The sequence below is a fragment of the Tenrec ecaudatus genome, chromosome 18, assembly GCF_050624435.1.
Source record: "Tenrec ecaudatus isolate mTenEca1 chromosome 18, mTenEca1.hap1, whole genome shotgun sequence".
Classification (NCBI taxonomy): domain Eukaryota; kingdom Metazoa; phylum Chordata; class Mammalia; order Afrosoricida; family Tenrecidae; genus Tenrec; species Tenrec ecaudatus.
In genome coordinates, this window is record NC_134547.1 from 52,552,319 (window position 1) to 52,566,830 (window position 14,512).

Sequence of the window (14,512 nt, forward strand, 5' to 3'; positions counted from 1 at the left end):
CTAATACAGTTCCTCATGTAGTGGTGACCCCCCAACCATAAAAGTTTTTAGTTGCTACTTCATCACTGTCATTTTGCTACTGTTATGAATCGGGCAACCCCTGTGAAAGGGTCGTTTGACCCCCAAAGGGGTCATGACCCACAGGTTGAGAACCATTGTTTTAAATGTTTCTGACAAATATAACAGCAAATATAGAGACAGTAACTGGATTAGGGGTTTATTGAGGGGGTGGGGGCAGGAGGGCTTGGGAGGGAAATGGGGAGTTAATCATAAATACGAGAGGTAAGAAAATGTTCGGGACTTGATTGCAGTGATGATTGTACAACTCTTTTTAATAATTCTGAACTATGGAAGTATCTGATATGTGAGCTATCTATCAATAAAACTATTTTAAAAGCAATATATAGCAATAAGGCTTAATTAAAAAACACTTTAATTTTATATGATTCTAAGGAGTTTTACTAATGGTGCTTCATGAAAACTTATTAGGTAGAATTGACTTAAAGAGCATCACCATGCTACCATCTCATGTTTGTTTTAGAGACGGGGGTGGGGGTGGGGGGAGAGCTGAGGAGGTGATGATCAAAAAGAAAAACTGTCACTCATAATAGACTGTGGGCAATTACTGGTAGGGATTACCCTGGATAAACTTCTCTCGGTGTATGCAACTAGTCCTAGTTCTATATCCTGACATCTCAGAAAGTCCACATCGGATGGCTTTCACAAAGAGATATTTATTCGCTCAGAGTTTATGACTCAAAGTCCAATTTCACTAGGGGCCCTGGGGAAGACTTTCTCTCTTTGTCAGCTCCATAGTTCAGTCTCATTACAGAGAGTTGTACAATCACTGCCAGTCAATTCCAGAATATTTTCTTCTTGTATTTGTTGTCAAATCCCCATTGCCTTGTGTCCTTTTAGCATCTGGTGCTCTGGCATTGGTTGGAGATCTCCATGTGTTTTAGCATCAAACGTCCCTGGATCTAGGAGTTCCCAGGAACCAAAGGAAATCCTCCACCCCAAGGCTTTTCTTCCTAGGTGATAGTAGGTTCTCTGGCCCCTACTTGCTTCTCTTTCCTTTTAATGCTTTTAGGATAAAAGGTGTTCTTCCTATACCCCACACCAGGGAAACACCCCCCCCCCTTACATTGGATCAGAGCTGGTGTGACATTAAAGGTGGACCATCCCATTCTCAATTCCTCTTAAACCAAATCGGCTTGTCACATCAAATCACATCATGGGGTATATATATATATATATATAACTGCCAAATTATATTACTGCATAACTGCCAAGCCAGGGAGTCATGACCTTGTCAAGTTGACACATATACTTGGGGAGAATGGAATTCAATTCAGTACACACAGGAAATTCTCAATAGCTGTGTGCTGGCATGGTACCTATAATACATTGATAATGGTGAACAGAGGAACTCACTTGAAACAATGGCCAACGAGAAAAGAATTCCCACACAGGAAAGTAACACACTTAGCTCTTCAAGAACCCTATACCTTAATTACTGCCTAAAAAAGTAAAGTTCAGGGGTACCTGCCAATGGTTTTGAAATTAAAGGCCCTGCCACACTGACTTTGGCCAGGAAATAGAACTTTCCAAGTTTTTAGTTATTTTCCCCTTAACACCTGGAGCTGATTACTTTCGCTGCTTGCTCTGTAGGGTCATGACAGGGCCCAAAGGAGATGAACTTTATGTCAGGTTTCTTTCCTGGCCACAGAAGAATATATAATTATGTCCCTAATTAATGCATTTTGTGAGTTCTTTCCGGTTTCTAAATCTAAATTCAATTTTAAATCATGACCTATTTATGTATAAATGTCCTTGTTCTCACTCTTTAATATTTGAAGATTTTGCCATTGGGTTAAAGAAAAAGCTGGGGGTTAAATTTCTTATTTAATTAATACCTGGATTAACAGTAAGACATGGAGACGTTATCTCAATAATGCTGAAAACCTATGATTCCAAGAAACAATGCATATGTGCCTCCAGATTGCATTTTTCTATACGGAAAGCCATGAGATACAGAAATATGATTTATACAGTTCTTAGTAATACATAATTTAAAATGTGGTACCAAAAAATAGCTCACTGGAGTTAAGAGATTCTGACAAAGTAGCTTTATTGTCTGAATATATTGTTAGGATAAAACCACCTTTATTTACCAAAACTACATTGTTGATGAGGTATTTTCCAGTTGGTTTGCTTTAATAGCTTACTTCATGGTCTCTAAAGTTTTACCACCAGACTATAGGACACTGGTCAGGTTAACTTCCATCAACATAATGTCTTTGTAATAGCACCAATTGGTAAAAACTGATATTCTGTTTTTTTAAATGAGTAATAGCAAATGACATAATACCAATCAAATGCTCACTACATGCCACGTGCTGCATGTTTGATATGATTTGTTTCAGCTGATCCTCATCGTAACCCTGTAGCATAAGGAGCATTTTATAGATGTGGAAACTGAAGCTTTTAAAGATGAACAAGAGTGACTTGCCAACTACGTCAGTAAGTAACAGTGAGTATAAACTCACTAGATCTGATATTAATATAACTGATAAACAGTTGCAATCTAGGATGACAAAAAAAAAGCAAACCACAATTCTACCATCTGTTCAACCAGTGTTTCTCAAAGAGATCAGTATTGGCCCCATCTAAGTGAGCTACAACAGCAGATACCTACACTTTATCACAGGAGCCCTGATGGCTCAGTGGGTTAAGCACTGGGCTCCTAACTTCACGGTCAGCAGTTGAAAACCACCAGTTATTTAATGGGAGAACGAAAGGCTTTTTGCTCACATAATGAGTCACAGTCTTAAAAACCAACCGGGCCGGTTCTCCCCTGTGCTGTAGGAACCAACGGGATGGGAATTGAATTGGCATTTTATTCTGGCTGGAGTACAAACATTTTTCATTGACAATAGGTGCCCGGTAACTGTTTTTTTCCCCGCCCAGAAAAGATGATGATAAATAAGCTTGGAAACCCATGTGGCAAAGCAAACCACCGTTGACAAAAAGGCCCAGATGTGTTCTAATCGTATTAAAAAGATCTCTGGGCCTTATCACATACTTCACAGTGCTGCAGTGTAGCCCATTCGTGCAAGCAGTAAAGTGTTTGGCTCTAACTTTCCACAATCCAAATCCCAAGAAAACGGTTTCCCTGAAGCAAAGACAGGGTAAATAGAATTCAAAATTTAGGCCACAAACCTGTTTCTGGCTCAATGGAAAAATAAGGCTGTCCTTCCAAGATACTATAAACCAACTTCGCACTGTTTCCGTAAACTGGGTCATCGGCATCGGTAGCTGTTACATTCGTGACAGACGTACCTAATTAAAAAAAAAAAGAGAGAGGGAGAGAGAAGGTAATAATTAACACACTATTCTTTGCCAAGAGCTAAATTTTGCCAAACACATTATACATGAATCCATGCATGAGAATAAGGAGGTAAAGAAATCTCTTTCAAGATATGGAGATCATCTGCGCTTGTAACTTCAACAAAATCCACGTCTTACACTTGGAAGGAAGCTGCTTGTCTGTATAGTATGATGTAAAAAGAGCCCTTTAAGTCTGTGTATTATTTAATATCCCTTTGTACTTTTCACTCTAAAGATATCTATTAGATTCATATGGGCTTCAATGATATTCAGGAGAAATGTATCAAAGAGATATGAAAAATAAGATTAATAACATAATGTAACATGTAGCATTTAAGTTTTGCGATAGTGTAGCAGAAAGTACCTGGGAAATTTGCCTGCTAGAGAAAGTGGTACAGAAATATCAAAAGAATATTTTGTTCCATCTTGGCTAGTTCACAGGAATTTAAAATTATTTTGGAACCTCCAATTACATACCAAAGTTAGACAACAAAGCTTTATGGATGAAAATCATCAAAACCTTTTCTTTTTCTTTGAAAGAATGAAGTTCTATTATTCATTGACTTCTGTCAAAAATTGGGCCCATAAGAGCTTCTCTAATAGGAGGTGAATGTATTAAGAGACAGTCTCTGCTCTCAAGAAGCGTGCAATTTGGAGGCGAGGAGGGAATGCAGGGAACAGCAGCGCTAGGCAGAAAGGCAGTGGATGAAATAGCACTGATTGTGGACCTGCCCCTCAAGACAACACAAGTGGGCAGCGCAGTACAGCTTTCAAAAAGACTGCATTTGACTAAAATCATTCAAGGAGGTGGCATTTCAGTAGGGGAAGAAGAGCACAGGAGACCTTGTAAGGCAAACGAGGAGAAGCAGTGGGGTCAAAGTGGGTGGAAAAGGCCATAAGCACATCCTTAGATGGTTTGAAACTGAAGCGCCATTGGCCATGGCGGGGAGGGGGACAAGAACAATGGTCTCAGGACAGGGCCAATGTCTTCTTCATCTTCTATATAGTAGTAACTGCACACGTATTTGCTGCTTGAGTTTATGTGCTCACGAATGAATTAGCTCACAGACCCACTTCCTGGGAATCAGCTTCTAGACTGCAAAGGACATGAAGACTTTTGACTTGGACACGGTCTTCCATCCTTAGCTGAGAAGTAGAAAGGACAAGAGGGGAAGGCAGAGCTGGGAGATGTGCTGCAGTCTCAATAAAGGCCTTCGTGGACTTCTTTGGGAGGTCTGGAGCAGGGGTGGCTATCAAGGAGTGGAGCAGTCAAACCTTATACCCCCGCACACATCTGTCTTTGGCTGTAGAATTTTAGCTAGTTCTGGATTCTCAGGAAGGAGGCCCGGTGGTGTCATAAGGTAAGCATTAGACTTCTAACCACAAGGTCAGCAGTTCAAACCTACCAGCTTCATAGTAGATGAAAAATGATGTCTGCTCCTGCCTCTGAGTCAATTCGAACTCGTACTGAACCTATACGGGTTCTTTGAGTCTATAAATCTTTATGGGAGCAGAGAACTTCTTTCTGCCATGGAGTGGCTGGTGGATTTGTGCCGCCAACCTTGTGGTTAGACTCTTTGTAAGTAGTGGTAGATGTTGTCATTTAGAATTGGGTTTAGTTTTGCATAATGATGTCCATAGTAGTATACTTCCTCAAGTCTAGAGGAAAACACTCGACAATTCTAAATCGTTTTCTGTATAAGATCCTTCCTTTAGAAACACGTCTAATGGAAACATTTACAGACACAGTTCACATTCTCCCATCTTATTTGCCTCATCAAATCTTCCTTGGTGATGTAAGATTGGCAACAACCGCTGAAAAGAGCAGATAGGATCCTTAGTGGGCAATAAGTGTAGGGTCATCCAGAAAGAGGTGTATGGATAACGGCTGTACAACTGGGAGAAAGCAGCCAATCCTACTGAACTGCCTGTGGAGAAATTATTGAATGGTGCACATTCTGCTATGCATATTCACAAGACCACTAAATAAATAAAATGTTTCCCATTTTTCTGGGTCCGAAATCAAGACACTTTGTGATCCAGGAAGCACACAGCCAAGCACGGGGAGCAAGTTGCTCAGTATTTTTTAATGGATGGCCATCCTTGATGTGGCCTACCTCTCCCACATCCTGTAGAAATCCCCCAAGGTTGCCAAGATGAACTACGGAGCCTGGCATTGCAATAGGACTAAGAAAGCCTTTGCCCACATCCTTATCCAGGACATTTCTGCCAAATGCCTGGCTTTGCAGGCAATCCACATCTTTCAACGTTAGGCGTCTGGAAATGAAAAGGCAGCACTACTTCCCGTCAACGATGATATTTCTCCTAATAGTGACTCAGGGCTGTTGATGCACCTGGACATGGGAATAGATGTGTGTGGAGGTTTTGTGGATGCATTGATCAAGCGATTGCCCATGGGGATGGGAAATGGATGCTTCGAGGTTCATCTTGCAGCAGAAAAGATTTCTCGTCAAGCTGTGGTCTAGGCTTCTCCATGGAAATGCATGCAGAATGCAGACCACGGAGGCAAATTGAAAAGTGAAAACCTTGCAGGATAATGTTTCTTCAAGCCGCAAGTGTTGGTGTGTGATAAATAGGACCCGGCGTAATACCCAGGAAATATAACCACCAGGATTCTCTTGTTTGTGTTTTCATTTGGAACTGTTTTTGTCCCTTTGTCGCGGATACAAGAGACTCATTTAGCTAGTGACTATAAATTTGACACGGTGCCATTTCTCCAAGAAAGCCCCTATTATGATCCAAACTTGACGCTGATTCTAATTATAATAATATAGCTGTTGTATTTTCAGCTGCTGTCAACAAAACTGATCCCTGTCACCACCATCCAGCCTGCTAGGATCAAGTATGAACAGGTCAACTCCAAGGTGATTTCTGCGTGGAACAAACCCATTTTTCTGCCTTTAATTTCCTGGTTAAGTGAAATGCATCAGTGTGCTTCTGGGCTGTTGATCAACACAGGGCTCCCAGCCTCCTCTGCCCTCCTCCCACACCTGACGGCTCTTCGCCCCTTGTGACAGCACACGCAACCAGCAACACTAACCATCACCAATTTGACACTGTCAGGTTAGAAGTTCCAGTTTGCTGACAAACTCAGATAAAAGCTTTCAGGAAAATAACATGTTGGGGTTTGGGTATCGCAGCTCCGTTAGTACGTTATCCTTTTTTTTTTTTTTTTTTTTAATGAGCAAGTCAACACACCCGATTCTGCACATTATTCAGAAAGAAAAACGCTGGTGCGGACACCCTGAGCAGAAACACGAGGGTCCGGTGCAGCGTGGAAAATGTCCACCCTGGAAAAGCTCACACTCAGATGATGAGAAGAACACAGACCCTATTTGCAAAGGGTCAACTTGCCATCCAATGCCAGATAATACGCCTTGCAGGAGCTGTGGGGGGAGGGGGGGGGGGACAATAAAGACAAAGCACAGAGGCACAGAGGCCATTAGCTAGAATGCAGAGAGACGTGTATCCGGCCTCCTCCAGTGCTCTTCAAACTTTGGCATCAACCTTCTGGCTACCCGGATGCCAGTTCTGTCAGCAGAACCGCAGCCTGGCATGACCAGCAGCACATGTCTTACTTAAGCTTTCACACATTGCAAAGACCACAGGCCGAATGGGTCAGAGCAAGGAAGCAACTGACTTCATTAGTTTAATAAAGCGAAGCCCTCTGGCATTTTCCCTCCTCTTCCTTATTAATTCCCCTAGAACTCTGTAGTGTCACAGGTAAAGGGCAGGGGTGGGGGGGTGGGGGGGCGTTGGTTGTGCTCACTGCGGTTGCCATGACAACCATTTGGGGGGTTGTTGTTGAATGGCACAGTGATACTCTCGTAAGACCCACATAACCTGTGGAAGTTTAGATGACCACTTACTGGAAGCTCAAGCATCAGGCCCTGGTGGTTCCAAATGTGTCACGCGACCTTCACTGGTTTATCCCTTTAAGAAGCAGCGTTCTGGGGTCCCACTATGCATGCACAACTGGCATGGCCTAGAGGATATTTGCTTGTTTGTTTGTAGCTCGCCCACCTCCACCCCATTTACCTCCCAGCACGGAGGGATCTGGGAGGGTCTCAGAAGCGAACTGGGGAGTCAGTTCTGGCAGTCCATGCATCGGCCTCCCTGAGACCCATTCCCTGCTGCTTGGGGGGGCCTCCCGCGAATTCCCCCAGTGGGAAACATGGCCCAAATCTTACCAGTATGTTTCAGTTGTGCTATTTAATTATAGAAGACACATGCCAAATATCAAAGCCCCTGAGTGACGCCTTAGGGCATCTTTGCTGGAAGAGGAGGATTAAATGGGACTCAGGAAAAAATGAGAGCTTTCTTTAACCCTCGATGTGGTCAAGGAGAGCGGTGCGCTGTCCGGCCAGTCCACTGTGCGCAGCCTGCACCAGCTTCTAGGGTCGCCCCGAAAGGAGGCACTGGCACCCCTTTGGGTTCTCCAGGGAAGTTGTGCCAGGCAGATAGCAGAGGAAACCCTTCTCTCTTGTTGGTGGTCCATCTTGAGATTAATGAAAGCTGAATGAAAAGAAAGCAGAGGCAGCACGGGGACTCCGCCGCTGTGCACGCACCTCTCTCTCTCTCTCTTTTTTTCTTTGAAAATCATTTTATTGGGGCTCATACCGATTCCACAAGATGAAATCCTAAACGACCAGCCACCCTCTCTTTCGCCTTTGCAAAGGCCCCCCACCCGCTGCTCACTGGGTGTTCTCCGCCGGTGCCAGCTCTCCGCCTGTCGTGAAATGTGGCTGCCAAATCCTACATGCTCCAAATTGAACTGATTACGGGAACACGGCAGCTTTGTAACTGCAGGCAGGCGGATGGACAGCGCCGGAAATGTACCCTGTCATTTCTTTGGCTCCAGGATTGAGGACCAGGGTGGGGGGTGGGGGGGGGGAAGGGGGGGTAACAGAGAAATCCTGTTTCCATATTTTGTTCTGGAACATTTAGAAGGTATAAACCGTTTTTGCAACTTAATGAAACATCCCTGCACGCTTAACACCGTGTTTTCAAAATGAGCCTGAAACTTTGCAATTAAGCACTTGAGAAAATGCACTCCAGCACCCAGATGTCTGCTCTTCTCCCATGCATCCTTCCAGGGAGCGTCTGTAATGTGCGACAGACGAGAGGAATCGGAAACACTGCCTGAAAACGTGGGGCTGTAAAACCCCGGCCCCCGGAGAAGCGCCCTCTGGATTCTTCTGCACAAACAACCCCGGGATGGGGGTCGACTCACAGCTTTTGCAAACAGAGATGAGGACAATTGGAGGTCTGGTGGCGCTCAGAGCACACTGCCTGTTGGCTGGTGCTGTGCTATGCGTATAAATAAACTCTTTCCGAAGCGGGATGCCTTTTTCCCTGTATACAACCCAGAGAGAAAATGATAGCGCCTTTCCAGAGGCTGCCTATTCACGACCACCAAGTCTTTGCTAATATGGTGTTACCTACAGAATGAAATCCTATCAATCCCAGAGACCTCACATAGCATCACTTATACTTTCCAGGCTTACCATGCAAACTCATGCTCCCAGGGGCCTGGCAGGTGCGTTCTAAAACGTGGAGGGATTACTGGTAACTTTGACCCTTCTGTGTCATCGTGTGAACCCATTCTATCGCTCACAACTGTTGTCTCTGTCATAGACAGCTGTGCCAGGCGCCAAGTTAAAGGCAGAGCGTCTAAGACTGCACAAGCAAGGCACAATTGCTCATCTTACTGGTGTTCGATGTTTCTTTCGGCCAAGGGTTCACAGGGTGCACTTGCGGATGATATCAATCCACACACGAAAAACAAACCCAGTGTCCGCAAGTGAAATCTAGGGAAGAAAGTAACCACATCTTTCTCCCTTGGAGCAGCCGATTCACAATTCAACACCAACTGGCACCAGCGGCAGGGCTCCCTCATTGCCATAAAACCATGCACATCATACTTGACTTTCTAGAAGCAGGCAACACATTGCCAATACCGACTTTACAACACGGCATCGATAACGGCAGCAGGCTGTGTCAACATTATTTTCGCATGTTAGGCTAAGGACACGTTCTTTTATTTTAATCATTTTGGGGGGGGGGCTCATACAACTCTTTTCACAATCCATACCTCCATCCATTGTGCCAAGCACATTTGTACACTTGTTGCCATCATCATTCTCAAAATATTTGCTTTCTGCTTGAACCCTTGATATCAGCTCCTCATTTTCACCTTCCCACCCCACTCCCTCCTCCCTCATGGACACTTGATAATTTATAAATTATTATTACTTTGTCCGATCTTACACTGTCCAACAACGCCCTACACCCACTTTTCTGTTGTCCATCCCACAGGGAGGAGCTTATATGCAGATCCTTGTAATTGGTTCCTCCTTTCTACCCCACCTTCCCTCTACCCTACCAGTATCGCCACTCTCACCACTGGTCCTGAAGGGATCATCATCCTGGATTCCCTGTGTTTCCAGTTCCTCTCTGTACCAGTGTACATCCTCTGGTCTAGCCAGACTTGTAAGGTAGAATTGAGGTCATGATCGTGGAGGGGGAGTGTACGTGAGAGGAAGCATTTACGAACTACAGGAAAGTTGTATGTTTCATTGTTGTTACCCGGTACCCTAACTGGCTTGTCTCCTCCCAGCATTCCCTTCTGTAAGGGAATGTCCAGTTGTCTACAGATGGGTCTTGGGTCCCCAATCTGCACTCCCTCTCATTCATAATGATTTGATTTTTGGTAAGGACACTTTCTATAACCATGGCTTGACCTGCTCGTAGGGCTGGCCATGAAGTCCACCTTGTAAGACTTTGTTGCCTCATAAGAAAAATGGGAATGATATCATCTACTATATATGTTTATTCTTATATTCTTGCAAAGTATACTAACACATAACTGGTGTCCCTTGTTGGTGTGTGTGGGATGAGGTGGCGGAAGGGGGTTCATTGAGTGAACCTGCATGTATCCATGACCTTCTAGAACAGGTTGACTTTATTGATGCTTGATGAAGTGTGAATTGGTGGATGAGAAGCCATGAGGACAAAAATGTACCCACTATGGTGGCTGCTCATTTTTGTTTTTAAAAAATAAGCTTAGAGTACCAATACCAAACCCAATGCCTTTGAATTTTACCCACAGTGACCCTATAGGACAGAACAGCCTCTCCATAGGGTTTCTAAGGCTCTCAATCTAACTAGTCCCTCCTTATCCATGGTTTTGTTTTCTATGGTTGCAGTTACTCACTGCCAATGTTGGTTTGAAAACATCTAAATTGCATGCCTGTCAGAATCACGTGATGAAATATTGCACTGCCTTGCTCCCCACATGGGACATGACTCACCCCTTTGTCCAGAATAAGCACACTACACCCTGTACCCATGGCAGTAGCCTTGTCAGTCATCAGATCTTGATAGTGCAGCGTTGCTGTTCAACCAACCTTAGTTCACTAAATACAGGCTCCAGTGTAAGAGTAGTGATCCTGGAAATTCAGGTGTGCTCAAACATGTGGGGGGTGGCTCTTCCACCCTGTGATGCTGCTGAATGCTTAACACTTCCAATCAGACCAGCCTGCGTACCTTCTCTATGGATGTATAGGAAAAGGAAACAAACAAGACAACAGCATTGCACAAGAGGGCACCAAAAAGTACATAGAAAGTGGAACTAAAAGATAGCATTATTTTTTCAGGAACTTTTAAAAGCCTCTCATACATTTAGGATTCAGTACCACCCGGTCTCAGGCATGCACTGGGAGGGGATTGTAGGGACTACTCTATTTTCTAGATAGTGAATAAGAAAGCCAGAGGGAAAAGTGATTTATTTGAATTATGCCATTGGCCGAGAATATTTAATATAGCATGGGCTGCGAGAAAAATGAACAAGTCTTCCTCGAAGACATACAGCCAGAATGTTCCTTTGAACTGAGGATAGACAATTTTTATTTCCGGTATATTGGAGAGATAATCAGGAGGGACCAGTCCCTGGAAGAGTGCTGTGTGGGGGAAAGCAGAGTATCAGTGGAAAAAGAGAGTTTCACGAGATGGATTGTCACTGCATAACAACAATTGTAAGGCTGCAATAAGGCTGAGCAGTGTTTCATTCCGTTATACCTAAAGTCCTTAAGAGTCAACACTGACTGGATGGCACCTCACAACAAACACAACAACTGTTATTTTCTAGGTAAAAGTCAGAATTTTCCAGCATAACCACAGTCCGCTTGGGGCTGCCTTCTCTTCCTAAATGTGAAGGACAAAACAAGCAGTGCTCCTATCAATTTTGAAACTAGCAAAGGAAAAGTCGCTGAGCACTGAGCCACAGACTATTGGGGAATGAAATCTCTAGATAAAAGAGGGTTAAGTGGGCAATCATTACCTAGCCAGGATTTCAGGGAGATGAAAATAAATAATTATTTGTTAATCCACCCAAAAGACCCATTATCTCTGAGCTGTCAGCCATGGTAGCTAACACAAGTCAATTGAGTTTATTTCCTATTTGAGCCTTTTGTTATCCTAGTATCTCTTTATGGAGCTCCTGCTGGGAGCCAACCCTTTTGTTAGTGGCCTAAAGAACAGTGCAGTTAGAAGACTCTTGCTTTCATGGTTAGAAACTAGGAAGAGGGAGAAAATTAAGTAATCAGGTACTAAATCGTGTGATAGGCTGTTTTTGCTTGAAAAAAGATGTGTAGAAGTGCTGAACACCAGAGGGGGAAGCTACACAGTGAAAGCAAAGCTGAAGCCAAGGATCCAGGATGTGGTGACACTGATATAGAGACTTAAAGCAAGAGCACAGATATGAAATTAGAGGGGAAAATGATGGCAGGTCAAGGTTCATAAGAGGGTTGCAAATCACAAAGAGCCCTCTGAAATGAGATGAATCCGTCAGGACCTTATCTGAAGGAAATGGACAGTCAGGAGGAGTTCTAAGCAGCCCTTACACGCCAACCACACTGAGCTCTCTAAGCTCCTCATGGATTTTCTTGACCCAGACTCAAGGAAGGCCAGTCCTATGATATCCCCAGCAGAGTCGCCTAACTTACCGCCGCCCAGATTCAAGATTTAGCTGATTCCTAAGCCGAATCGTTCCCTCTTCTGAACTCTCAAAGTACTTTATTCGACCATCTCAGGGGAACCTTTTACTTTTCGATATAGATTGCAGAGCATACAGAGTTCCCCTTTAAGAATAAAAGCTTCTTGGGAACAATATTCTTTCTTATTTTCTCAACTCTATCCCTCCAGTCCTCAGCTCCAACATTAACCCACTCCTTCACAATCTGACTTCACTACTTTGGTCAAGGCAACCCTATAGGACAGAGTAGAATTGCCCCCTGTGAGTTTCTGAGACTGTCACTTTTTATGGGAGTAGAAAGCCCTGTCTTTCTCCCATGGAGCCACTGGTGACCTCAAACAGCTAACACTGAAATTAGAAGCCCATTGTAAAATCAGTATACCCCTGGGGCTCCTGTATCATAAGCACAGACCCCTACTTTTCCCATTTGCATAGGTGGTAACAACAAAGTTAAGTATAATATAAATTTGCATTTAAGTCCGGAACAAGATTATGAATATCTATGATTATGGGCATGGAAATAAGCAAGAATAAAGTTTGGGCTAAAAATCAGGCAAAGAAGTCCCCAGAGCTGCTCTCTTGATTACCAGGTGACATCATTCTGCTCATGTTATAATGCAGAGACTAGGACCTAATATTTATATTTTAGTATTTTATTATTGTCATGGTACAGTGTTGAAATGCGTGGCTGCTCACCAATGGTCAGTGGTTTGACTACAGCAGTGACTTACTTGAGGGTAAGGGGTGAGGAGAGAGAGGTGTGGTGTTCTGCTTCCATAAAGATTACAGTATAGGCTACCCTATGGGACAGGTTTACTCTATCCTGCATAGTTCTTATATGTTCGACTCACCTCAACAACGGGTTAATAACATCTCAACACTTGAGTTGTGTATGAGTAAACACTACAGGAATGAACAAATAACTATTTTCTAAAGGAAGTCCTAATCAGATATGAATGCAGCCAACTGTTTGGCTGATTATTTTGTAAAAAAAAAAAAAAGGTATGGTTTCTACAGTTTTGCTTTATGTTTTAAGTCTACAGGAGAAGAGACAAGAGGTATTCTTTCTCCCATTCTTTGGGAGGGAAACAGGATCTTGTTATCCTAAACAGAAGACTTATTTTTGAGGCTCTGAACATAAGCTATTGTGATTTCCGTGCTTACTGAACTCACGAAAACTTCCAGTGGAAGAAAGTGAGGACCATGACTTTATTTTGAGTGCTTGAAAGGTGGAAAGTGTCATTACACAGGCTGGGTGTTTAGGGACAAACATGTGGATGGGAAGCCAGACTCCTGTGCTCTGTGGGGGAGAACTGAAAGTCAAATGAGTCTTTCCCTGTTAGAGATAAATCTGTCTGGGTTTCCTGTGACCTAGGAGAATTAAGGATCCTGGCAGTCTGGCAAGGAGTTCTGGTGTGCTCAGCTGTAAAAAAAAAAAAGGGGGGGGGGGCGGCGGGGGAAATGATGATTTGAACCTACCCAGGGAGAAAGGCCTGCTGCTCTTCTTCATAAAGATTATAGCCATGACTATGCTATGGGATTCCATTAGTTAGTGGCCCATAATTTAACCGGGGGGGGGGGGGGGTGGGAGGTAATACTAGTTAATTGCCTGAAGAAAATGTTTAGTGCTTCAGTTGAACTCCTGCTTCGATGAGTTAGTTGGATTGGATTGCCTAGCAGGTTCTTTTTTGTTTTAAGCATTTTATTGGGGGTTCATACAACTGTTATCACAATCCATACATACATCCATTGTGTCAAGCACATTTGTTGCCCTCATCATTCTCAAAACATTTGCTCTCCACTTAAGCCCTTGGTATCAGCTCACTTTCCTCCCTCCCTCCCTCTCGCTCCCCCTCCCTCTTGCTCCCCCTCCCTCATGAACCCTTGATAACTTATAATTATTATTTTGCCAGGGCTTACACTGTCCAACGTCTCCCTTTACCCACTTTTGTGTTGTCCATCCCCCAGGGAGGAGGCTATATGATCCGTTTAATCCTTTTAATTGGCTCCCCCTTTCTACCCGACTTCCCTCTACCCTCCGGTATTGGCACTCTCACCATTGATCCC

At 43.7% G+C, this 14,512-nt stretch overlaps 1 protein-coding gene across 1 annotated transcript in view; it reads right to left on the reverse strand.

The window, feature by feature from the left end:
- Positions 1-14,512, reverse strand: part of CDH8 (cadherin 8) — a 447,886-nt gene that overhangs the window by 215,643 nt on the left and 217,731 nt on the right. Inside the window, exon 4 of the mRNA XM_075536968.1 lies at positions 3,223-3,342. Within this exon, the coding sequence (XP_075393083.1) occupies positions 3,223-3,342 (120 nt within the window). The remainder of the gene's footprint in view (positions 1-3,222; positions 3,343-14,512) is intronic.